The sequence below is a fragment of the Genypterus blacodes genome, unplaced genomic scaffold, assembly GCF_046128005.1.
Source record: "Genypterus blacodes isolate CSIRO-AG114 ecotype Tasmania unplaced genomic scaffold, CSIRO-AGI_Gbla_v1 ptg000015l_1, whole genome shotgun sequence".
Lineage (NCBI taxonomy): Eukaryota > Metazoa > Chordata > Actinopteri > Ophidiiformes > Ophidiidae > Genypterus > Genypterus blacodes.
In genome coordinates, this window is record NW_027466829.1 from 6,004,292 (window position 1) to 6,021,896 (window position 17,605).

Consider the following 17,605-nt stretch of genomic DNA (forward strand, 5'->3'; position numbering starts at 1 on the left):
CCCAAAGCAATTATTACGTTGGTTGAGGTTAAAAGGACGAAATCTGAACACAATTCAGTGAGGTGGCACTGTGAGATAATTGAGCAGACGTTGGATCCTCCTGATGTTTGGGTCCGGACTCCATGTTTGTGTCAGATCTGCCCGTTGTGTGTGAGTTGTGTCTGAACCTGGCTCTGCACCTGGCTGAGGTGGAGGGTTGGATCAGGGAAGGAAGTGGTTTGTCTTGATTACCTGCCTTTTCCCTGCCCTCCTCATCCACGGGAACCACTTCTCCACTTATTCAGCCCCCCCACCCCCACCTGTCTGGATCAGGACGTTCAGTTTCAGCCGTTCTGTTTAGTTTTTCATTGTTGTTGTTTTTGAGGAGCTGCCAGGCGGAGGATTACGTTTGGTTACAAGTGGAGAAACACGGCAGGCGTGACAAGAGCTGCCAGCTCCCATGTTTTCCGTGTCTGAAGTGTTAATCTGGCTGGCTGGAGCCGTGCCGGCGTGTCCGATCTGTCATGGCGCTTTGTGGCCTCGTCAGATGAGAAAAAGGAGGGGGGGGGGGTAATGGAGGTGAGCCAGCAAGGGGCGGAGTCGAAACCTGACACTGCGAGTGACAACAGGAGCGTGGATACGTTTCCCTCAAACAGAAGCATTTGAACCTTTTCACCCAGGATGAGCTCATCTCACCCAGTCGCCCACTTCTTCCACTTTATTTGTTTCCTTAAACAAGTTTTTCAGCCTTAAACCAACAAAATGCTTCCACTTCCTGTATGGTGTGAGGCGTCCCCCCCTGGGCGAGCAGAGACCTCCTCACATAGGGCTAGAGCCGTGGCCCAACAGAACCTCGGCAGGCGGCTGTACCCTTATGACAGGGTCCAGGTCTTCATGTAGAAACTAAGCTTCTTTAAATATCACCGTGCCTGAAGGCTCACACACTTCTGATCACCAGGAGGAAATGAAGGGAAGAACATAATCCACTCAAACTGATACGTAGGACGCATCCAGGCGTGTAAACCAAACATGAAGCAGAGGAGTGAATCCACAGAAGAGTCACCTAAACGTGTGCAGGTGTCCCTGCTGACCTTTGACCCGTGGCACCAGCAGAGCAGAAGCTGTGCAGCAGCTTGTCAGATGTGTCAGTAAGATTTGCCCTCTGTTTGGTCTTGCAGGTTTATCATGATGCACTCAGTCAGTACTGTTTAATGCACACCGGCATCATCACACACACGGGAACACACACACACACACACACACACACACACAGGCATCTGATCAGCTCTCATTGTTGCCATGTTTCTACCTCTCCTCTCACTCCTGAGGATTATGGGGAATCTGACAGTCCTGTCAGTCATTGGATGTGACCTTTCCTCTCTCTGGACACACACACACACTCACACACACTCTGCCAGCCTGCGGCTGTGTGACCCCACTTTAACCCCACGGTGGCCGCAGGTTTTCAGGTCCAGCGGTCTGTCTGAATTACGCCTCCTCCTCTCAGACTGACTGCTGGTCTGTCAGGCGCTGTTAACCTTCGTCTGCACTCAGCTGTATCAAGTCTTCATCACCAAACTCAGCTCACAGCTTCATCTTCATCAGTTTACTGAGCAGAGCCTAACATTAAACATTTGCTCCCATAGAATAGCATATTTGGGTTTTTAGACTCTGATCTCTGTGGAAGCTTGGTTTTAGAGAAGTTAAGTAAAAAGTTCAGATTTGCTTAACATCTGTGCAGCGTCTCTACATGTGGACCCTCAGACGTCTCCACTCTTCATCTCTCTGTCCTCTAACTGTTCTTCTGCAGTTCTCACTTTGTGCTGTTACTTTGCCTCTAGTAGAGCTGTAACTTCTTCTTCTCTCGCTCAGTTCAACACAAACCAAACACACCATCATCACACACCATAACATCATACAGACCTCATGTCCCACGTAACTACGGAGACACAGAGTCTTTTTATGTTACCAAATGATGATTTAATCAACACAAAATCCACCTCAAGCGAGTGTGAAACCTTCTCAGTGATATTTGAGTGTGTTTGTATCTCCAGTCTCATTCTTGCCTGTGTGACTTCAGTTTGTGTTCTGTGCTGTCGTCGCGTTGACAAAGTAAAGGTGCGTTTGTTTCTGTTGATGTCCGGAGGCTTTGCTGTGATAAATTCAGGGCTTTGTCTGTCTTTGTGTTTTTTTGCCTTTGGATCTCTCCTAAGCGCTCACACAGCTCCATTTCCTTGTGTTTCTGTGGGGAATTGATGCTCAGCAGCACTGTAGCAGAACAACAAACCCCCCGGGGGCCCGCGTACGCCGGCTCAGAGGAAACGGGTGTGAAAGATGTCAAAGCAATTACAATAAGCATTACAGCTGTAATCTCCCCTGACAGGCAGAGTGTGAACCAGCACGCCTTCACCCACTTCCTCTGCCCGCGGCCTCTCCCCGCCGGACGCACCGCCGCCATGACACAAGCTAAATGTTTTGGCCCGGTGGATCCTCACCACTCTGGCTGCTCCTGAGGAGGAGGGGGGGGGGGGGGGGGGGGGGGAGTAGGAGGAGCTGTTTTCTTTCCATGTTTGAAGATGCCAGAGTCTAGGTTGTGGTGTTTCATAGCTGAAAGTGATGTCAGAGTGAATTCCGCCTTAATCACTCTCTGAAGTGATCCTGCTCATTACTCAGCTGCTCACACACTCATGTTCAATGCATTTATTACTTCCTGAGAAGGTTCAGACTCCGTGACAAAAGAAAAAGTTCCATTTGGGTGTTTGTGTCAATGTTAGTGTATAAACAAAAAAAACTCTGATTTGACCTCTGACCCCTGGTTTCTGCTACTCGCCCCACACACACACACACACAGAAACCTGGGATGGACGTCGCAGACACCTACATCTCTTTTGTGCGTCAGAACCAGGACATCATGAGAGAACGCATCAACGACGAGCTCTACGTGGAAAAGCTCTTTGATGTGAGTATGGATTATTGATTCTGTATAAGTGATGAAGCAGAGTGTGCTGGGGCTCGTCTTCATCTCCCAAAGATGAGAGGTGACGGCAGCCTGTGTGCGCCTGTATGTAGCTGTGTTTAGCTATGTAGCTGTGTGAAGCTGTGTGTAGCTGTGTGTAGCTATGTAGCTGTGTGTAGCTGTGTCTTTCTATGCATTGGGTTTGTCCCTCGGTTGCCTGCAGGTTGCTGGCGGTAAACAGCTCAGCCTGAACCTGAACCCCAACCGCTTCTGTTGACCTGTTTACCACTTAGGAAACCCTGCGTCCATCCGCCCCCTGCGCCCCCCCACGCTGTTTGTATTCCTTACACAACCCACCCACCGCCACTCGCCACCATTTTTTCATGGCAAACAAACATCAGTGGTGCGGTCGTACGCTCACGCCTTCCTGCGCCTCAGCAGAGTCGCCTGTGGATTTCAGCAGACGCCGACTCCTCTGAGGATCCTGACTGTTGTGGCTGAGGCACAGTGTGTGTGTGTGTGTGTGTGTGTGTGTGTGTGTGTGTGTGTGTGTGTGTGTGTGTGTGTGTGTGTGTGTGTGTGTGTGTGTGTGTGTGTGTGTGTGTGTGTGTGTGTGTGTGTGTGTGTGTGTGTGTGTGTGCGTGTGTGTGTGTGTGTGTTGAGGGTAAAACACAGAATGAGTCTAATGGAGCTCACAAGCGTCCGGTCATGCACAAAGAAGGAGGTGACGATGGGGCCTCAGAGCCTGCCGCTCAACATATATTACACACACACACACACACACACTCCAGCCCATCAGCCTGTGTGTACGTAGACTAAAATCATTTCATTTTTTAAATTCATTCAGGGTTTCTATAAATTCTTCTGGACTGTGGAGATGAACGTCGTCAGGCTGAAACATTTGCTACATTTTGTGTTTCCGTGTTTCTGTGTGTGTGTGTGTGTGTGTGTGTCCAGGATAAGCTGAGCTGTTTGTGTTTGCGTGTGGCATGACACAGTATTCATCAGTATTCGTGTTTGTGCAATGGTTTTGAGTATTTTATGCTTTTACGTTTATGTTTTGTACATTAACGATCAAGCTAGCTAGCTAAGCTAAGCACCACTTGCTTTGTCTTGGAGGATGAAGAGTGTTTTCATAAATACCTCTGTGTGATCAGAGGCTTTGTTTGTGCTTCAGTCTGAAGAAATGTTTTAGTTTGAAACGACGGACGCGATGAACGGATAAGAGGAAGAGTTTGGACCTCCTGCCAGATGCATTATGGGAAAGTGCCTGGTTTGATTACGTGCATCAGAGCGAGTCCAAACTCATTTACGCTGCGTCTTTATTAACAGATGGAGTTTGTCAGCACAGATGAATTGCAAGAAGACAGCGGCGCCTAAAGAGGGGATATGATGAGAGACGCAGGGGGGGCGTGGAGCCGTGACACGCCGCTGTAACATGCTCAGATTCCTTTTCCTGCGTGCATGCTCACACGGGCCTGTCTGTCCATTTGCGCGTGCAGCGGCGCTCACCGGGGGGGCGGGGCTTTTGTCTGGATGAGGACGGTAATGCGTTCCCTCGCTCCCTCCCTCCTTCACTTCATCCTTTTCACATTAGGAGCCAATTCAGTTTGATTGAGTCGTTGAGGACGAGCTGAAGGAGGCGAGCACGCAGGAAACACCAGCGATCGATCGTCACGCAGCCAAACATCCTGGCAGCCCGGACAGAAAATTGTTCTCATCTGTCTTCATTTTGGAGCGAGAAAACAGACGGCTGCATCAAGAAAGTGACGCAATAATCACAGTGAATGTCCGCCGCATCCACGTAAACAAGAACAGAGAGACAGAACACAGAAGGAAATGGTTTAAAAAAATCAATACAACGAAAGCACCAGGAAACACGAGTCAGTCAAATGGTCCAATATGTTTGAACTCAAATCTTCAGAGTTGAACTGAGTCGAATCAAATTTCCATGGTTTGGTTTCAGGTTGTGAACTGTGACGTGTTTGTGTCACTGTGCGGTGACATCATTGCTCCTTTATGATGTCACCAGCAGCTGTACGAGCGTCTGTGCGTCTGTCTGAGCTGAGAGAGTCCGATCTTCAATTTAAGCAGCCAATCAGATCCATGCTAACGTTCTGACCCCTTTTGTGATAACAAACACACAGAGGCACTGCAAGCTTCATCACACGGATGTCCGTCTGTCAGGTCACGTTTCCTTCATACTCCTGGACGCCATGTTGCTATAGTGATCAGGGTACAAACCCCGCCCACGTCAGGTGTGTGACGATGTTGCGACAACATAAATACACACCTGAATCAGGCATGAAAATGAACAAATAATGTTTTATAAAACGAGAATAAATTCAGTTCAAAATAATGTCAAAGCATTTATGAAGAAATCTAAAAAGAGAGATTTTAGGGCTAATGAGTGTTTGGGTTTGTTCCTCTGTCAGTGTGTCTTTGTGTAGATGTTTGCGCTTCTCTTCAGGTCTGTAGGTCTTTGCATGTAAAACCACTGGCGAGTGAATTAAATTGGCAGTTAAAAACAAATTGACTTTTTTAAAGAAATTATGATTTTTCTGTTCAGTTCTTTCTAATGAGAAACAAAGAGGGAAGCTGTGTTGAAGGGTGAACTTTGGTTTGTTAGGTTTTCATCCACATATGCAGAGCTCTGTGTCATTACCCCCACCTAATGAGGAGGCAGCGTGAAGGAGGTCAAAGGTCACTGGCACAATGGACAGGATAAAATATTTGCGTGAACCCGGAATGATCACGGACGTGTTTTTGCTCTTACCAAGTGCACGAAATAACCTGTCGTGATTCATTATCCTGATTAAATTGGATGTAATTACAGATTGAAATTAAGCGTTACGCTCGCCCAGCACATCTGAATATCAAAGGTCATCCCAAGGTCACCGCCGTCTCCACGGCAGCGTCTTTGTTTGACTGACGGCTGAATGAAGCTAGTGGCTCTGTGTGCATTTCACCAGCGGCAGCTTGAATGCTGCAGGTGAGAAAAGGTGCGTTTGAGATCTGGTTGGAGAGCGTTTAATGAAATCACAAACACGATGCAAACTGTCTTTTCTTGTTCCCGTCGCTCCGAGTTCAAAGCAGAGCCCTGACCTCGGCAGTGTGCAGGAGTTGGCCAATAAATGGAGTAATAAAATAAAATAAGTAATTCTTGTCCGTTTCAAAGCGAGAATCCTTTGACCGAGTTGTTGTCGTGTTGCATTTCAAGACCTGCTGGCGAGGAAACGGCGATCGATAAGAGCTTCGGGGACGTCACCGTGAAATGTCCTTGTGCAGCTGTAAAGCCATTAACCAAAGGAAATCTCTGCTGATGCTTCACTCTGAGCCTCTGACATCAAAGGAATTTCATAACTTCAACTTGAACATTTTTTTTTTGTGAGGCTTAGATCTTATCAGTCAACTCTTCTAAACGTGTTCGATAATGTGATTGCTTTTTAGCAGCCTGGAGTTGGATGTTAAAGCGTTACATGTGTTTATTGTTCATGTCAAATTAATCGACAAGCGAAGGTAACAGCAAAAGGCTCGCAATTTATCAATCAAGCCTACATGGCAGGAGATTACATTCGAAATTTAGGAACCTTTGAGTTGGTGCTTTCTATAGGCTTCCTACCGCCTCTGTGAGGGATGATTGATAACTAGTGAGCCAATCATAGTAAGGGCTAGGCTCACTATTTATCAATCAAACCTAGTCCTGTTCAGAACAGCAGAGCAGCAAGATGTTCAATGGAAGTGGAACAGTTACAGTTACAGGGGATGTCAGAGGATGTCAGTGAAGATAAACAGGAAATTGTTTTACTTCCAAAATCCAGTTGAAGGGCAGCGGGGTGACGGAGAGCAGTGCATGCTGGGTAACGTTTGTGTGTTTGGTTGCAGCGATGGTACACGTGCTCCATGGCGGCGCTTTGTGTGTGGCTGACGGACAGACTGGACCTACAGCTGCACACGTATCAGCTGAAGACCCTCATCAAGGTCGTCAAGGTAACCTGCAACAAAACAAACGCAGATTTTATTTTATTTACGCCAGTGAGTTTTTATAGTGATGCAGAATGTCAGAATGAGTGAATGAGGGTGCCTGAAGGTGGCGCTCTCACTTCCTCCTTCCTCACTCGACACCTTTACTGATGTCCACGTGTCCTCAGGATGTTGGGGGTCCAGTCCTGCGTCTCTTGGGGGCGGGCCTCTCTTTAGTCCTCGTGTCCTCAGCTCCTTTTCCAGTCAGCCTGAGCCTGATCAGGCTGAGCTGTCTGGCTATCGTGGCTCCTTCTTATTAAAACAGTCAGACAGATTTCACATTGACTGGATGAGACAAACAGCTGCTGCGTCCTTGAAGCAGCGACGGATGTGAAGAGAGAAACTGCTCATCTCTTCATCTCTTCATCTCTTCATCTTCATCTGTTTGAGTCCTTTCAGCTCCCTGATGTACGCACACATCGACTTTAGGCCAAAGAACCATAATGGCTGCCACTCAGACGAGAAGTGTCCTTGAGCCTCAATCTTCTGCTTTTGTCCCTCAGAGAGCAGCGAGCAGCCTCCTCTTCCTCCTCCTCCTCTTCCTCCTCTTGCTCCTCCTCTTCCTCCCCCTCCTCCCTGCAGAACCTTTTCATACAGGAAATGATCTGTACATCACACAGGTTTTTGTGCAGAAATATGAAGCCAATTTTACAAACTTCATTATCTTCATCATCTTCATCATCTTCATCTCCTTCCCCACTGAACTCTGTTTGTTCCTCTGTCAGTGTGTCATTGTGTAGATGTTTGTGCTTCTCTTCAGGTCTGTAGGTCTTTAATGGACCCTTATGGATCCATGTTGTTGTTTCTTCTACAGCCCTCCACAATAAAAGGTCAACACATCTACTGGATTCACTAATAGAACTGTGTGATGATGTAATGAGGCTAACACCTCCTCACATCTTTGTTCTTCTACGACTATTTGTCCTCACGACAGATAGAGACATGACAACATACAGAGGGTTCAAGGTCAAAGGTCAACATATTAGTAACGAAACTTCTATCTTCATGTAGAGGAACTTTAGAGGCTCTAACTCGTGTTCATGGATCCATAAGGGTCCATTAGAGACCTACAGACCTAAAGAGAAGCACAGACATCTACACAATTCAGAGGATTTGTTTTGTCTTTCCTCCTTCTTCCCGTCTGAGCAGAAGTCGTACCGTGACTTCCGGCTGCAGGGCGTCATGGACGCCACGCTCAACAACAAGAGCTACGAGACCGTCTACAACCGCCTGAGTGTGGAGGAGGCCACCGCCGCCGTGAAGTCCGGAGACGGACTGCAGGGAATCAGCATGAGAGACAGCGACCAGGATGATGACTGAACACACACATACACACACACCTACATCGCTCCTCCCGACAGGATCAGGATCAGGATCTTCCACGTCACTTCCTGGTTTCTGTTCCAGCAGCTTCCTCGCTCTTTTTTTTAAATAACTAAAATAACTTTATCGCATAAAATAAAGTCTGTTATGTTCCATATGAGTCACATTGTGCTGGCTGGTTAGCATAATGTGCAGTGGGTGTATAGCCATACTAGCTTGTTAGCTAGTATGTATGTAGCTAGCGTCACACTAAAAGGTTATTTGTTTTTTTTTATTTTGTGCAAACTCACCGCATTATTCAAAATCTTGCGGTTCAGTTCTCATGCTAGTAGCTTCCTACTTGCTGTAATAGCTGTTGGATTATTGAGCTGCTCACTGAATAGCATAACGTGCTAATGTTTACCTCGGCCAGCACAAACTTTGAACGTTGTGTGCTTCTTTATGTCACCGCAACGGAAATTTCACATTCCTCAAATTATTCATGACAGCATATCTCAAAATGGACACATTTCTGTCAGTCTCCGCCCCCGTTAAGCTAATGCTCACATATCATGCACATGTGCTGATGTGAACTTGCTAACACAGCCTTTTTTGCTTTGACCTAAATGCTATTGTTAGCATGTTGAGGTAACAAGAGAAATGTTAACATGTAGTTGCCTGAGCGGGAGCATGTTAGCATTCTTACAAGCTAATATGTGGAACATTACACTCAAACGTATTACATGTAATGTAGCTAAAATGGCTGCAGCATTTGTTTTTTCCCGCCCGTATTCTGACCCGTATTGTTGTCACGTAACAGCCAATCGAGCTTTGGTTTGGAATGGAGGCACAAAAACCTTCTGCTTTGCTTTTGCGTTTATTTCTTGATTTGCCGCGGAAGTCGTTGGTCTTTACCTGGTTTGTGACCCCGCCCACAACCAAAGAAGAAGAGGAAGAAGCTAATCGGACTAGCGCTAGATTCATACAGGAAATATGTCTTTGCAAGAACATGAGGATTTTATTTAAGTAAACAGAAGGAGAGCAGAACCTAGTGGTGATATCGCTGCATTGCCGCCAACATCCAGTAGGAGAAATAAACGCAGAAGCAAAGGAGGAAGTTGGACCTGGACCCAGGTGGACGTGCTACAGGCAGGTCATGTGCAGCCAGCATGCGTGTAAACGTGGTGATGTCACAGCTGTGTGTGATGTTTAGTGTTTCATGATCCCAAACTGTGCTCAAACTTAAAGTTAAATGATGCAAAAATAAAATAAGGGTTTGTACTTTGACAGTGGACAGGAAACGGACCATCAGGATCAGTCACTTCCTGTTTTCTTTTGAGAAATTAATGTTATTGGCTGATTAGTATCAGGTGACACCAAAACATCTTTCTTGTGTTTTAGCAAATATAGTTAGTTTGGCCCACATAATCCTGAGTATTGGTAGGATTTCCTGCAGTTTAGCTCAGCCAATCATGAAGTGTTATTCTGCGTCACACCTCATGGATATTCATGAACTTGCCCTCAAATAAGCTCCATGAAGAACATTTGATTCCTGCTCAGTTTGGACTAAACCCTGTTTTCATCACAAAGTTCGTAGGAAGTCTAAGAATGTTCTGACAGGATGTTTGGTCGTCGATCAAAGTGTGAAGGTGGAAAGTGGGTGTGTCTCTGAGCCACACAGCTGCATTTCTGTGGTGTCAGCACCTGTGTCCTTCAGGTGATTAAGTGTCAGTGATGATTAAAGATGTTTTTAAAGCATCCCGACTTTGATTTCACTGAGTTGATCAAATGGAAACAAACTGGACACTTCAAACTGGGAACATTGGAGGAAGTTGTATTTATAAGCATCTGACTCCGCCCTCAAGCTATTATCAGTGAATGGCTCCGCCCACCGGCAGAAAAGCTAAAACAAATCGCTGTTATGCTGCGTTCAAGTGCTAATGGAAGAAACACATAAACACCAAAATGTAGAATACTAAAGGAATCTGTAGAATCCTTTAGGTGCTAAAGTAGAAATAAACAAGTGTATGTACCATTTGGTGAAATAGTTTGGAGTGAATCATAAATTATCTGATGCAGTTTTGTTTACGTCAGGGATGTTTGTGAACACAGACATCAACAAATGAGCGGTAATATCTGTGAACTTTGACCTCCCAAATGTATTTTACTCTGAGCCAGAAACTAAAGCGGCTACAAATCTAAACAATTTATTCAGAATCTTTCTTAGCAACTCAGAAAAAATTCTGAAACCAAACCAACCAAAATTCCCCTTAATTTGATGCGAGACGTGTTTTCCCAAACCTTTATCCTCAACATGGAAATGCAGCGAATCTGCAACCTGTATGTTTGATCGGAAGATGAAACATTTCCTTCTTCTGCTTCTTCTTCTTGCCTCTGAGCCTGATTTCGCCCTTAAGTTCGCTCCTTATGTTGCTGTAATTGAGTCAATGAAACAAGCGCAGCCTTTTATTCTTCTTATTATAGGAACTATTCTCTTCATCCTCTTTCCTGAGTTTGTCTTCCTTCCTCCTATCTTCATCTTCATCAAACCTCCTCAGTCTGAAGGCATTTCTCAGTTTGTACGTTTCTTCTTTCATTTACAGCAAAAATGAATTCCTCTATTCAGTGATTCGCACATGTGACCTTCATCACTTACATTTAACACTGATGGATTTTGCATCTTTACCCTTTAAAAATTGCGCAGTTAATAATTGAATATCGGATTCTATAGATTTCTGTCATATATTAGCTTCTTTATTTTTCCTTCACATAAAATGAGCAGTGGATTTTACTGCACTCATTGTGACTTATATATTTTTAATTGACTGTTTTTAAAGTGTTGTCTATTTTGTATTGTTTTGAAAAGAACAGCGCGCTAATAACAACAATAATAATACTATTTCCTCTGCACCTTTCTGAGCATAACATTAATATAGATAAATGAATAAATGCAGTTAGATTCTTCAATGTTAATATGCTGCGTGATTATTAAACTGAAAAACAGTTGAATTTATGCTATTTTTAAAAGAATGATCCCCTGAAATATGAACAAAATAATGGCAATGTGACATTTTAGTTCGAGAAGAAACAAACGAACAATACACAAATCTGTTAAGCACATAAAACAAAAAAAGTAGAAATAATTATAATAATTATGATAATATCAAACACCCTGATGTCGAACACACATGTTTAAATGACATCATATCTAATGTCATTAATACATGTTATAATCAATTTATGTTTGTATGAAATACTGTAGTTTTGAATGAGACACAAACAGGTCATACATGTTCCATGTTCATATCATTTTACTGTTCCATGTTCATATCATTTTACTGCAAATCCGAGAAATAATCAATCAATTTCACTTTCTTTGTTCAAATGAAGAGATTCAGTTTATTACCTACATGTACTTTTATTTCTTTGCTATTATTAAATGTTTTATTATTTAGATATGTCCCTTTATACTTGTTTGTACTTTTTAAGTATATTTTCAATTTTTGAAAATTGGAAAAAATATTCTAATGAAGAAAATTATTTTTGTACTCTGCAATAATTGTTACATCGTCATTATTAATATTATTACTACTTATATTACTGTGATTGTTATTATTATTATTGTTACCAATACCATTACTATTACTTTTAGTATTTTTGTTACTACTGCTATTATTATTAGTATGAGTGTTACTTTTATTATTATTATTATTCCAAAGCTTTGAATCATTATCTTAATAGTTAAACTCCCCCATGTAATGAAGTAAACATATCAAACATTACAGACTCGTGTATTTGGACTTTACAAACATATTTGTACTTCCTCATCTTTCACCTTTTTGTACATTTTGTCAGTTTCCGGGCCTCAGTGACTTTTTTCTCTCCAGCTTTGATTCAAACCTGTTTATTATTGAACACTCATTGTTGCAGTTTTTATAGTTTCCTGGCGCGCGCGAGGTCCGGAGCCCGGGAGGCGTGTTGGCAGTACGATGTTGTGCATCAGAGTGAAGTGAAGTGATGCGCTCGAGTCTCTGTCTCGGTTCACGCCCCGCGCTTGTCCCTGACAGCGCGTGCGAGGGGGTTTGGTCTGATCCATCAAACCCGGAGTGCGCCCCGCGTGACCCCGCGTGACCTCGCGTGACCCCGCGCTCGGGCGTGATGCTGCGCCTGAAGAAATGATGTCACGCAAAGGCACAAGGGGAGCGGAGCTTCACCCAAAAGCTTCCAGTTGATCCGAAGTCCTGCCAAGTAAAGGACAACTCCTCTCTTCCTCCTCCTCCTCCTCCTCCTCCTCCTCCTCTTCTTCTCTTCTTCTCTTCTTCTTCTTCCAGTGGAGAGCAAATTATCGCTCTCTGCTCTCCGTGTTGAGCGTAACGATCGCTGAGGTCTCGGCTCTCCTCACGCACTTATCGAGCGAGCGGAGCCGTAATCAGCGCCAGTCAGCGGGGGAGACAGAAGCGGGTGAAGCGGGGGCTCTGCCCGGCAGATGAAGCCCTTTGCAGCGGGCCGGTGTGGAGCAGCAGCGACCCCCGGCTCCTCCTCCACCACCTCCTCCTCCTCCTCCTCCTCTCCAGCAGCTTCGCGTTGATGCGGAGGTGATGGACGCTCCTCTCCGCCGCCCAGCGGGGATCCTCTGCACCCCTCCGGCTTCAGGGAGCCACCAGCCCGCCCCGGGCTCCGACATGCTCACCTCCACCCCCGGCACCGGCACCGGCAGCAGCAGCAAGACTCTCGCTTTCTCCATCGACCGGATTATGGCCCGGACGCCCGAGCCCAGGTCGATACCGCTCCCCAGCTGGCTCCAGCCCCCCGACGCGTGTCCCTCCTCGCTGCACTGCATGATCCCACTGGTGCCGCTCGGGTACGAGCCACCGGGCCAGCAGAGGCTCAACATCAGCGGACTGGAGCCGGGACACCTGGATGCGGCTCCGCCCGCCGACTTCCTGGGCCTTGGGTTGAACTCTAAGAGCCCGCAGGAGGATGCGGGCCAAAGCTTTGGACACTACAAACTCTTCAGACCTCGTGTGGTCAACCAGGCTTCCTTCCCCGCCATGGGGGCCGTGTGCTACCTGAACTGCTCCGGGGACGGCGGGGCTGCATGCCCGCCTCCCACCAGCCTGCTCAACCTGCACCCGATGGCGTCCTACCTGCTGAGCTCCGCCCGCCACAAAGCCTTCCTGCAGGGCGAGAAGAACAAGCAGCAGCCCGGGGAGCGCTACCAGAGCCAGACCCAGAGTCAGACCCAGACCCAGATCCAGATACAGCACTACATGAAGGAGCGGGAGCAGATCCTCCTGTCTGACAAGATGCTGAAGGGCCCCGCGGCGGCCCGGCTCGGCCCCTGCGCGGGCAACAAACCCAAAGTGTTCACCTGTGAAGTCTGCGGGAAGGTGAGAACCCTAGAGAGTCCGAGTCAAGTTCAATCCACGGAAATGAGCAAAAATCGAGGCGATGTCAATGAATGATGACTGATTCAATCACATTTATTTTACTATTTGAACGGTTCAGATCTACTTCCAGTTGTTGCGCTGTAAAGAAAAAAAGCTGCAAGAATTCCAAAAAATTAAACACAATCAATCTGCGAGATTTTTTTGGCATAAAACAAAATTGATATAGTTTTGCAAAGTTATAGTGCTCAAATAAATTAAGAGTAAATTAAAAGTAAAAACGCTGCGGAATCCTGAATCATACACATTCAAGAGGAAAGTTTGGATTAATTCATCAAAATGATAGAAACGCGCGAGAATGTTTTTAAATGAAATTATTTGTATTGGTATGTCAATGTATTTTTTATGTATAAAATCATTCAAAGCGAGATGAAAACATATTTATTATATTTATATTTATATTTATATTTATATTTTTTATTATATTATTATTATTATTATTATTATTATTATTATGCATCTGTCTTTATTTTGGACATTCGTAGTGTTTGAAATAGATTTGCTGATATTCTTAATCTAAAATAATAAACTTTCATTTGGTATAAATCAAAACGTTCCTCTGCACTTTTGAGAGCAAAGCTGAATACTGAACGTTACAGATCTTATATGTTTAAATTGTTTGATGTGGCTGTTTGTCTTCGAGATGCAATTACAATAATAACACTCATGGTCATAATAATGATAATAACCATAATGACATGATGTGTTTCCAGTTTTAACTTGAGTCCGTTTGACCTTTAAGCAACATTGAGCAAAATTCAAATCAAGAGCAATTCAATATTCTACTTTTTAATAAACACTAATAGCTTTAAAGGGATTTGTCTGTTTGAGGGATTTCTCTCCGTTGCTAAATGGCTTTTCGTACCTGACATTTATGGGTTAATTTGACAATTAAAGGTCCGTAATTCATCTATAAAGGTAATTGAAATTAAAGCTCGCCGCACATTTAATTTAAAAATAACACGTTTGTGACAAAGATCTTTTTTCTTATTGTGAGAAATCAGGAATTCCGTTAGAGAGTGAGGCTCGAAATGTAGTGGAACATTCCGGTCTGAGTTTCTATAAGAAACGTACGAAGTTTTTTCCCCCAAAACAATTACTGAAATGAAAGTTTCTGTCTCATGAGTGTTTGAGGAAGAGAGGAGGAGAAGAGCTCCTGCTTCTCTTCATAGGTGTGTTCCGGGTCTTTCGGGCTCATGTGTTCTAATCCTTCCGTCTGTCTGTCTCTCAGGTGTTTAACGCGCATTACAACCTCACGCGCCACATGCCGGTGCACACCGGAGCGCGTCCGTTCGTGTGTAAAGTTTGCGGAAAAGGCTTCCGGCAGGCGAGCACGTTGTGCCGCCACAAGATCATCCACACGCAGGTACACACACACGCACGCGCACACGCACACACACACTCACAAACACACACACACACGCACACAACACTTCTTCATTTTCCTGTCTGTAGTTTTTCTAACCTTCCAGGGTTTTGTTGTTGTTGTTATTTCGTGTTTATGAGATTTTAGTTTGACTGATCAAAGACCTGAATGCTTTGTGATCTTATCATCTTTCATCTTAGTACTTTGGGTTTTTGTAATTTATAATTTATAATATATATATAATATATATAAAGTTTTTACTTAAAAAAATGTTTAAATTTCAAAAGCCTGATGAATGAGCTCCTCAAGTTGCTGTTGCTTGTGTGTGTGTGTGTGTTTGAACAGGAGAAACCTCATAAGTGCACCCAGTGTGGGAAAGCCTTCAACCGCAGCTCTACCCTCAACACGCACACCCGCATCCATGCAGGATACAAACCTTTCGTGTGTGAATTCTGCGGGAAAGGTTTCCACCAGAAAGGTCAGAGGTCATTCAGCACCTTTAACGCCACACACATGCACACAGTGGGTGACCCTTGACCATCATGTCAACACTATGACTTTAAAATAAATATTTGTCTCTAAAATTCAAGAAATAAATAGATTTACTACAACATAAAATTATTTTATGGAATGATATTTGGGAAAAAGGATCTCTGAAAATATTTAAACCAAAAAACAAAGAAAGTAGAGATGAATTCAAAAACTCTTGGTTGAGTCCCTCGCTCGCTGTGCTGTCTTCAGTCGTGTCCCTCCCTCGCTGTGCCATCTTTGGTCGAGTCCCTCTCTTGCTGTGTCCTCTGCAGTCGAGTCCCTCTCTTGCTGTGCTGTCTGCGGTCGAGTCCTCCGCTTGCTGTGCCGTCTGTCTGTCTCTGTCCATCTCTCTGACCTTGTGTCTCCCTCTCTTGTGTACAGGGAACTATAAGAACCACAGGTTGACCCACAGTGGAGAGAAGCAGTTTAAGTGTTCCATCTGCAGTAAAGCGTTCCATCAGGTGTATAACTTGACCTTCCACATGCACACGCACACAGATAAGAAGCCCTTCACCTGCCCCACCTGTGGCAAAGGCTTCTGCCGAAACTTCGATCTGAAGAAACACGTCAGGAAGCTGCACGAGACCACCGAGCCGCCCCATACCCCTGACCTCTGACCTCAGCCATCACACCAAAATACACTGGGACCTCTGTGACCTCTGTCGCCTCATCACATGCAGGAGTTCTACAGAAAGTTCTACATGGAAAGAGACCCCAACCAAACCTGAACCCAGACTGTATCACTTTGAGCATCTGTTATCCTTCGTCACACAGACAACGCAACTCCAACTGTCAACGTATCGGACTCCACGAACACGCGTGACGCAGTGACGTAAGCCAGAGCAGAACTCAATGGAGGAAAGTTTCATGTGGTTGGTATCCTGGCCACCATGCCTGAACCAACCTTAGCCTGATGCCGTCAGGCATAGCATTCCTTGCTCCTGGGGCTGTCATGCCACGTAGCACAGCTATCCCCTAAGCTAGGTATGTTATGGTAGTCACTGTCTTTCCTGTATTCTCTGCTACACTGAGCTCTCTTAGCGAACACAGCCCGCGACGTGTGTGGCTGCCCGGCCTGCAACACTCCCAGGCTAACATTGTGCCCATTTTAACTGCCTGTGATGTGGCTTAGCAGCAAGCTAACAACCTGCTAGCTGTGTTTGGTATCTTATATGATAGCAAGCTTGCTGCTACCAAGCTAGCATAAGCTTTCTGTTTTGAACTGTATGTATGGGAATTATGATTTACAATGGCAAAACCCACTCTACGCCCACAGCGGACTGTCAACTTGACAGTAAGTGGAGGACAGAGCCGAGCTGTCTGTCCAAATGTCTCCATTGGAACAAAGGACTTCCTGAGAATGGAAAGGAAAGATGTGAACGTAGCATAAATCCCTTTTTGTAAAAACTGATGACCTCAAACACCAGGGGGAACCAATCAGCTGACCTGTGAAGAGTCGTCATGTTTACGGTTAGACGGCTGGTTTAATGATGGTTGATTTTGTGATATGATTAACTCTGAGAGCAGATAGGGAGAGGAATTCATTTTTTCACAATAAAAGCTTTTCAAATGTCTGAGCTGAAAGCTTGGAGGTAAACAAAGACACCTATCATGTTCTCAACCCATCAAGAAAAATAGTGACAATCAATTTGTATGAGAATGAGCGGTGAGTCTGACTCAGTTTGACACTCTGGTATGTGTCCACCAGGGGGCAGCACAAACAAAGACACGACCACATCACAGCAGGTTTGTATTGGTTCCATTTCACCTCATTTACTGTGAAAACGGAGACGCGCCTGCACGCCGCCTCTCGGCTCCCGCAGCTCATTGCGCCACTTGTCGTTTACAAAAATCTGCCTGTGACGTCATCGTGCCCGGTTTTCCGGTCCGAGTATCTGCGTTTTTATCGCGGAAACTCCCGATGCGGCTCAAGCGTGACACGCTGCCCCCTGGTGGACAAGCTGTAAGAAGATATCTGAACTCTGACTTTGACTCTATGTT

The 17,605-nt window shown here is 45.1% G+C and overlaps 2 protein-coding genes across 5 annotated transcripts in view; both read left to right on the top strand.

Moving 5' to 3' along the window:
- cadps2 (Ca++-dependent secretion activator 2) overlaps window positions 1-10,216 on the top strand; it is a 55,240-nt gene extending 45,024 nt beyond the window's left edge. For all 4 annotated transcript variants that reach the window (XM_076170917.1, XM_076170912.1, XM_076170895.1 and 1 more), the window contains 3 exons: window positions 2,831-2,938; window positions 6,821-6,925; window positions 8,108-10,216. In XM_076170917.1, coding sequence (XP_076027032.1) covers window positions 2,831-2,938; window positions 6,821-6,925; window positions 8,108-8,278 — 384 coding nt within the window. In that variant the 3' untranslated portion in view covers window positions 8,279-10,216. The remainder of the gene's footprint in view (window positions 1-2,830; window positions 2,939-6,820; window positions 6,926-8,107) is intronic.
- A 2,642-nt stretch (window positions 10,217-12,858) lies between these two features.
- fezf1 (FEZ family zinc finger 1) lies at window positions 12,859-16,221 on the top strand. The gene is made up of 4 exons (XM_076137901.1): window positions 12,859-13,650; window positions 14,939-15,073; window positions 15,419-15,551; window positions 15,986-16,221. Exons 1-4 carry the CDS (start codon window positions 12,859-12,861, stop codon window positions 16,219-16,221), a joined length of 1,296 nt encoding a protein of 431 aa, XP_075994016.1.
- The last annotated feature ends 1,384 nt before the right edge of the window (window positions 16,222-17,605 follow it).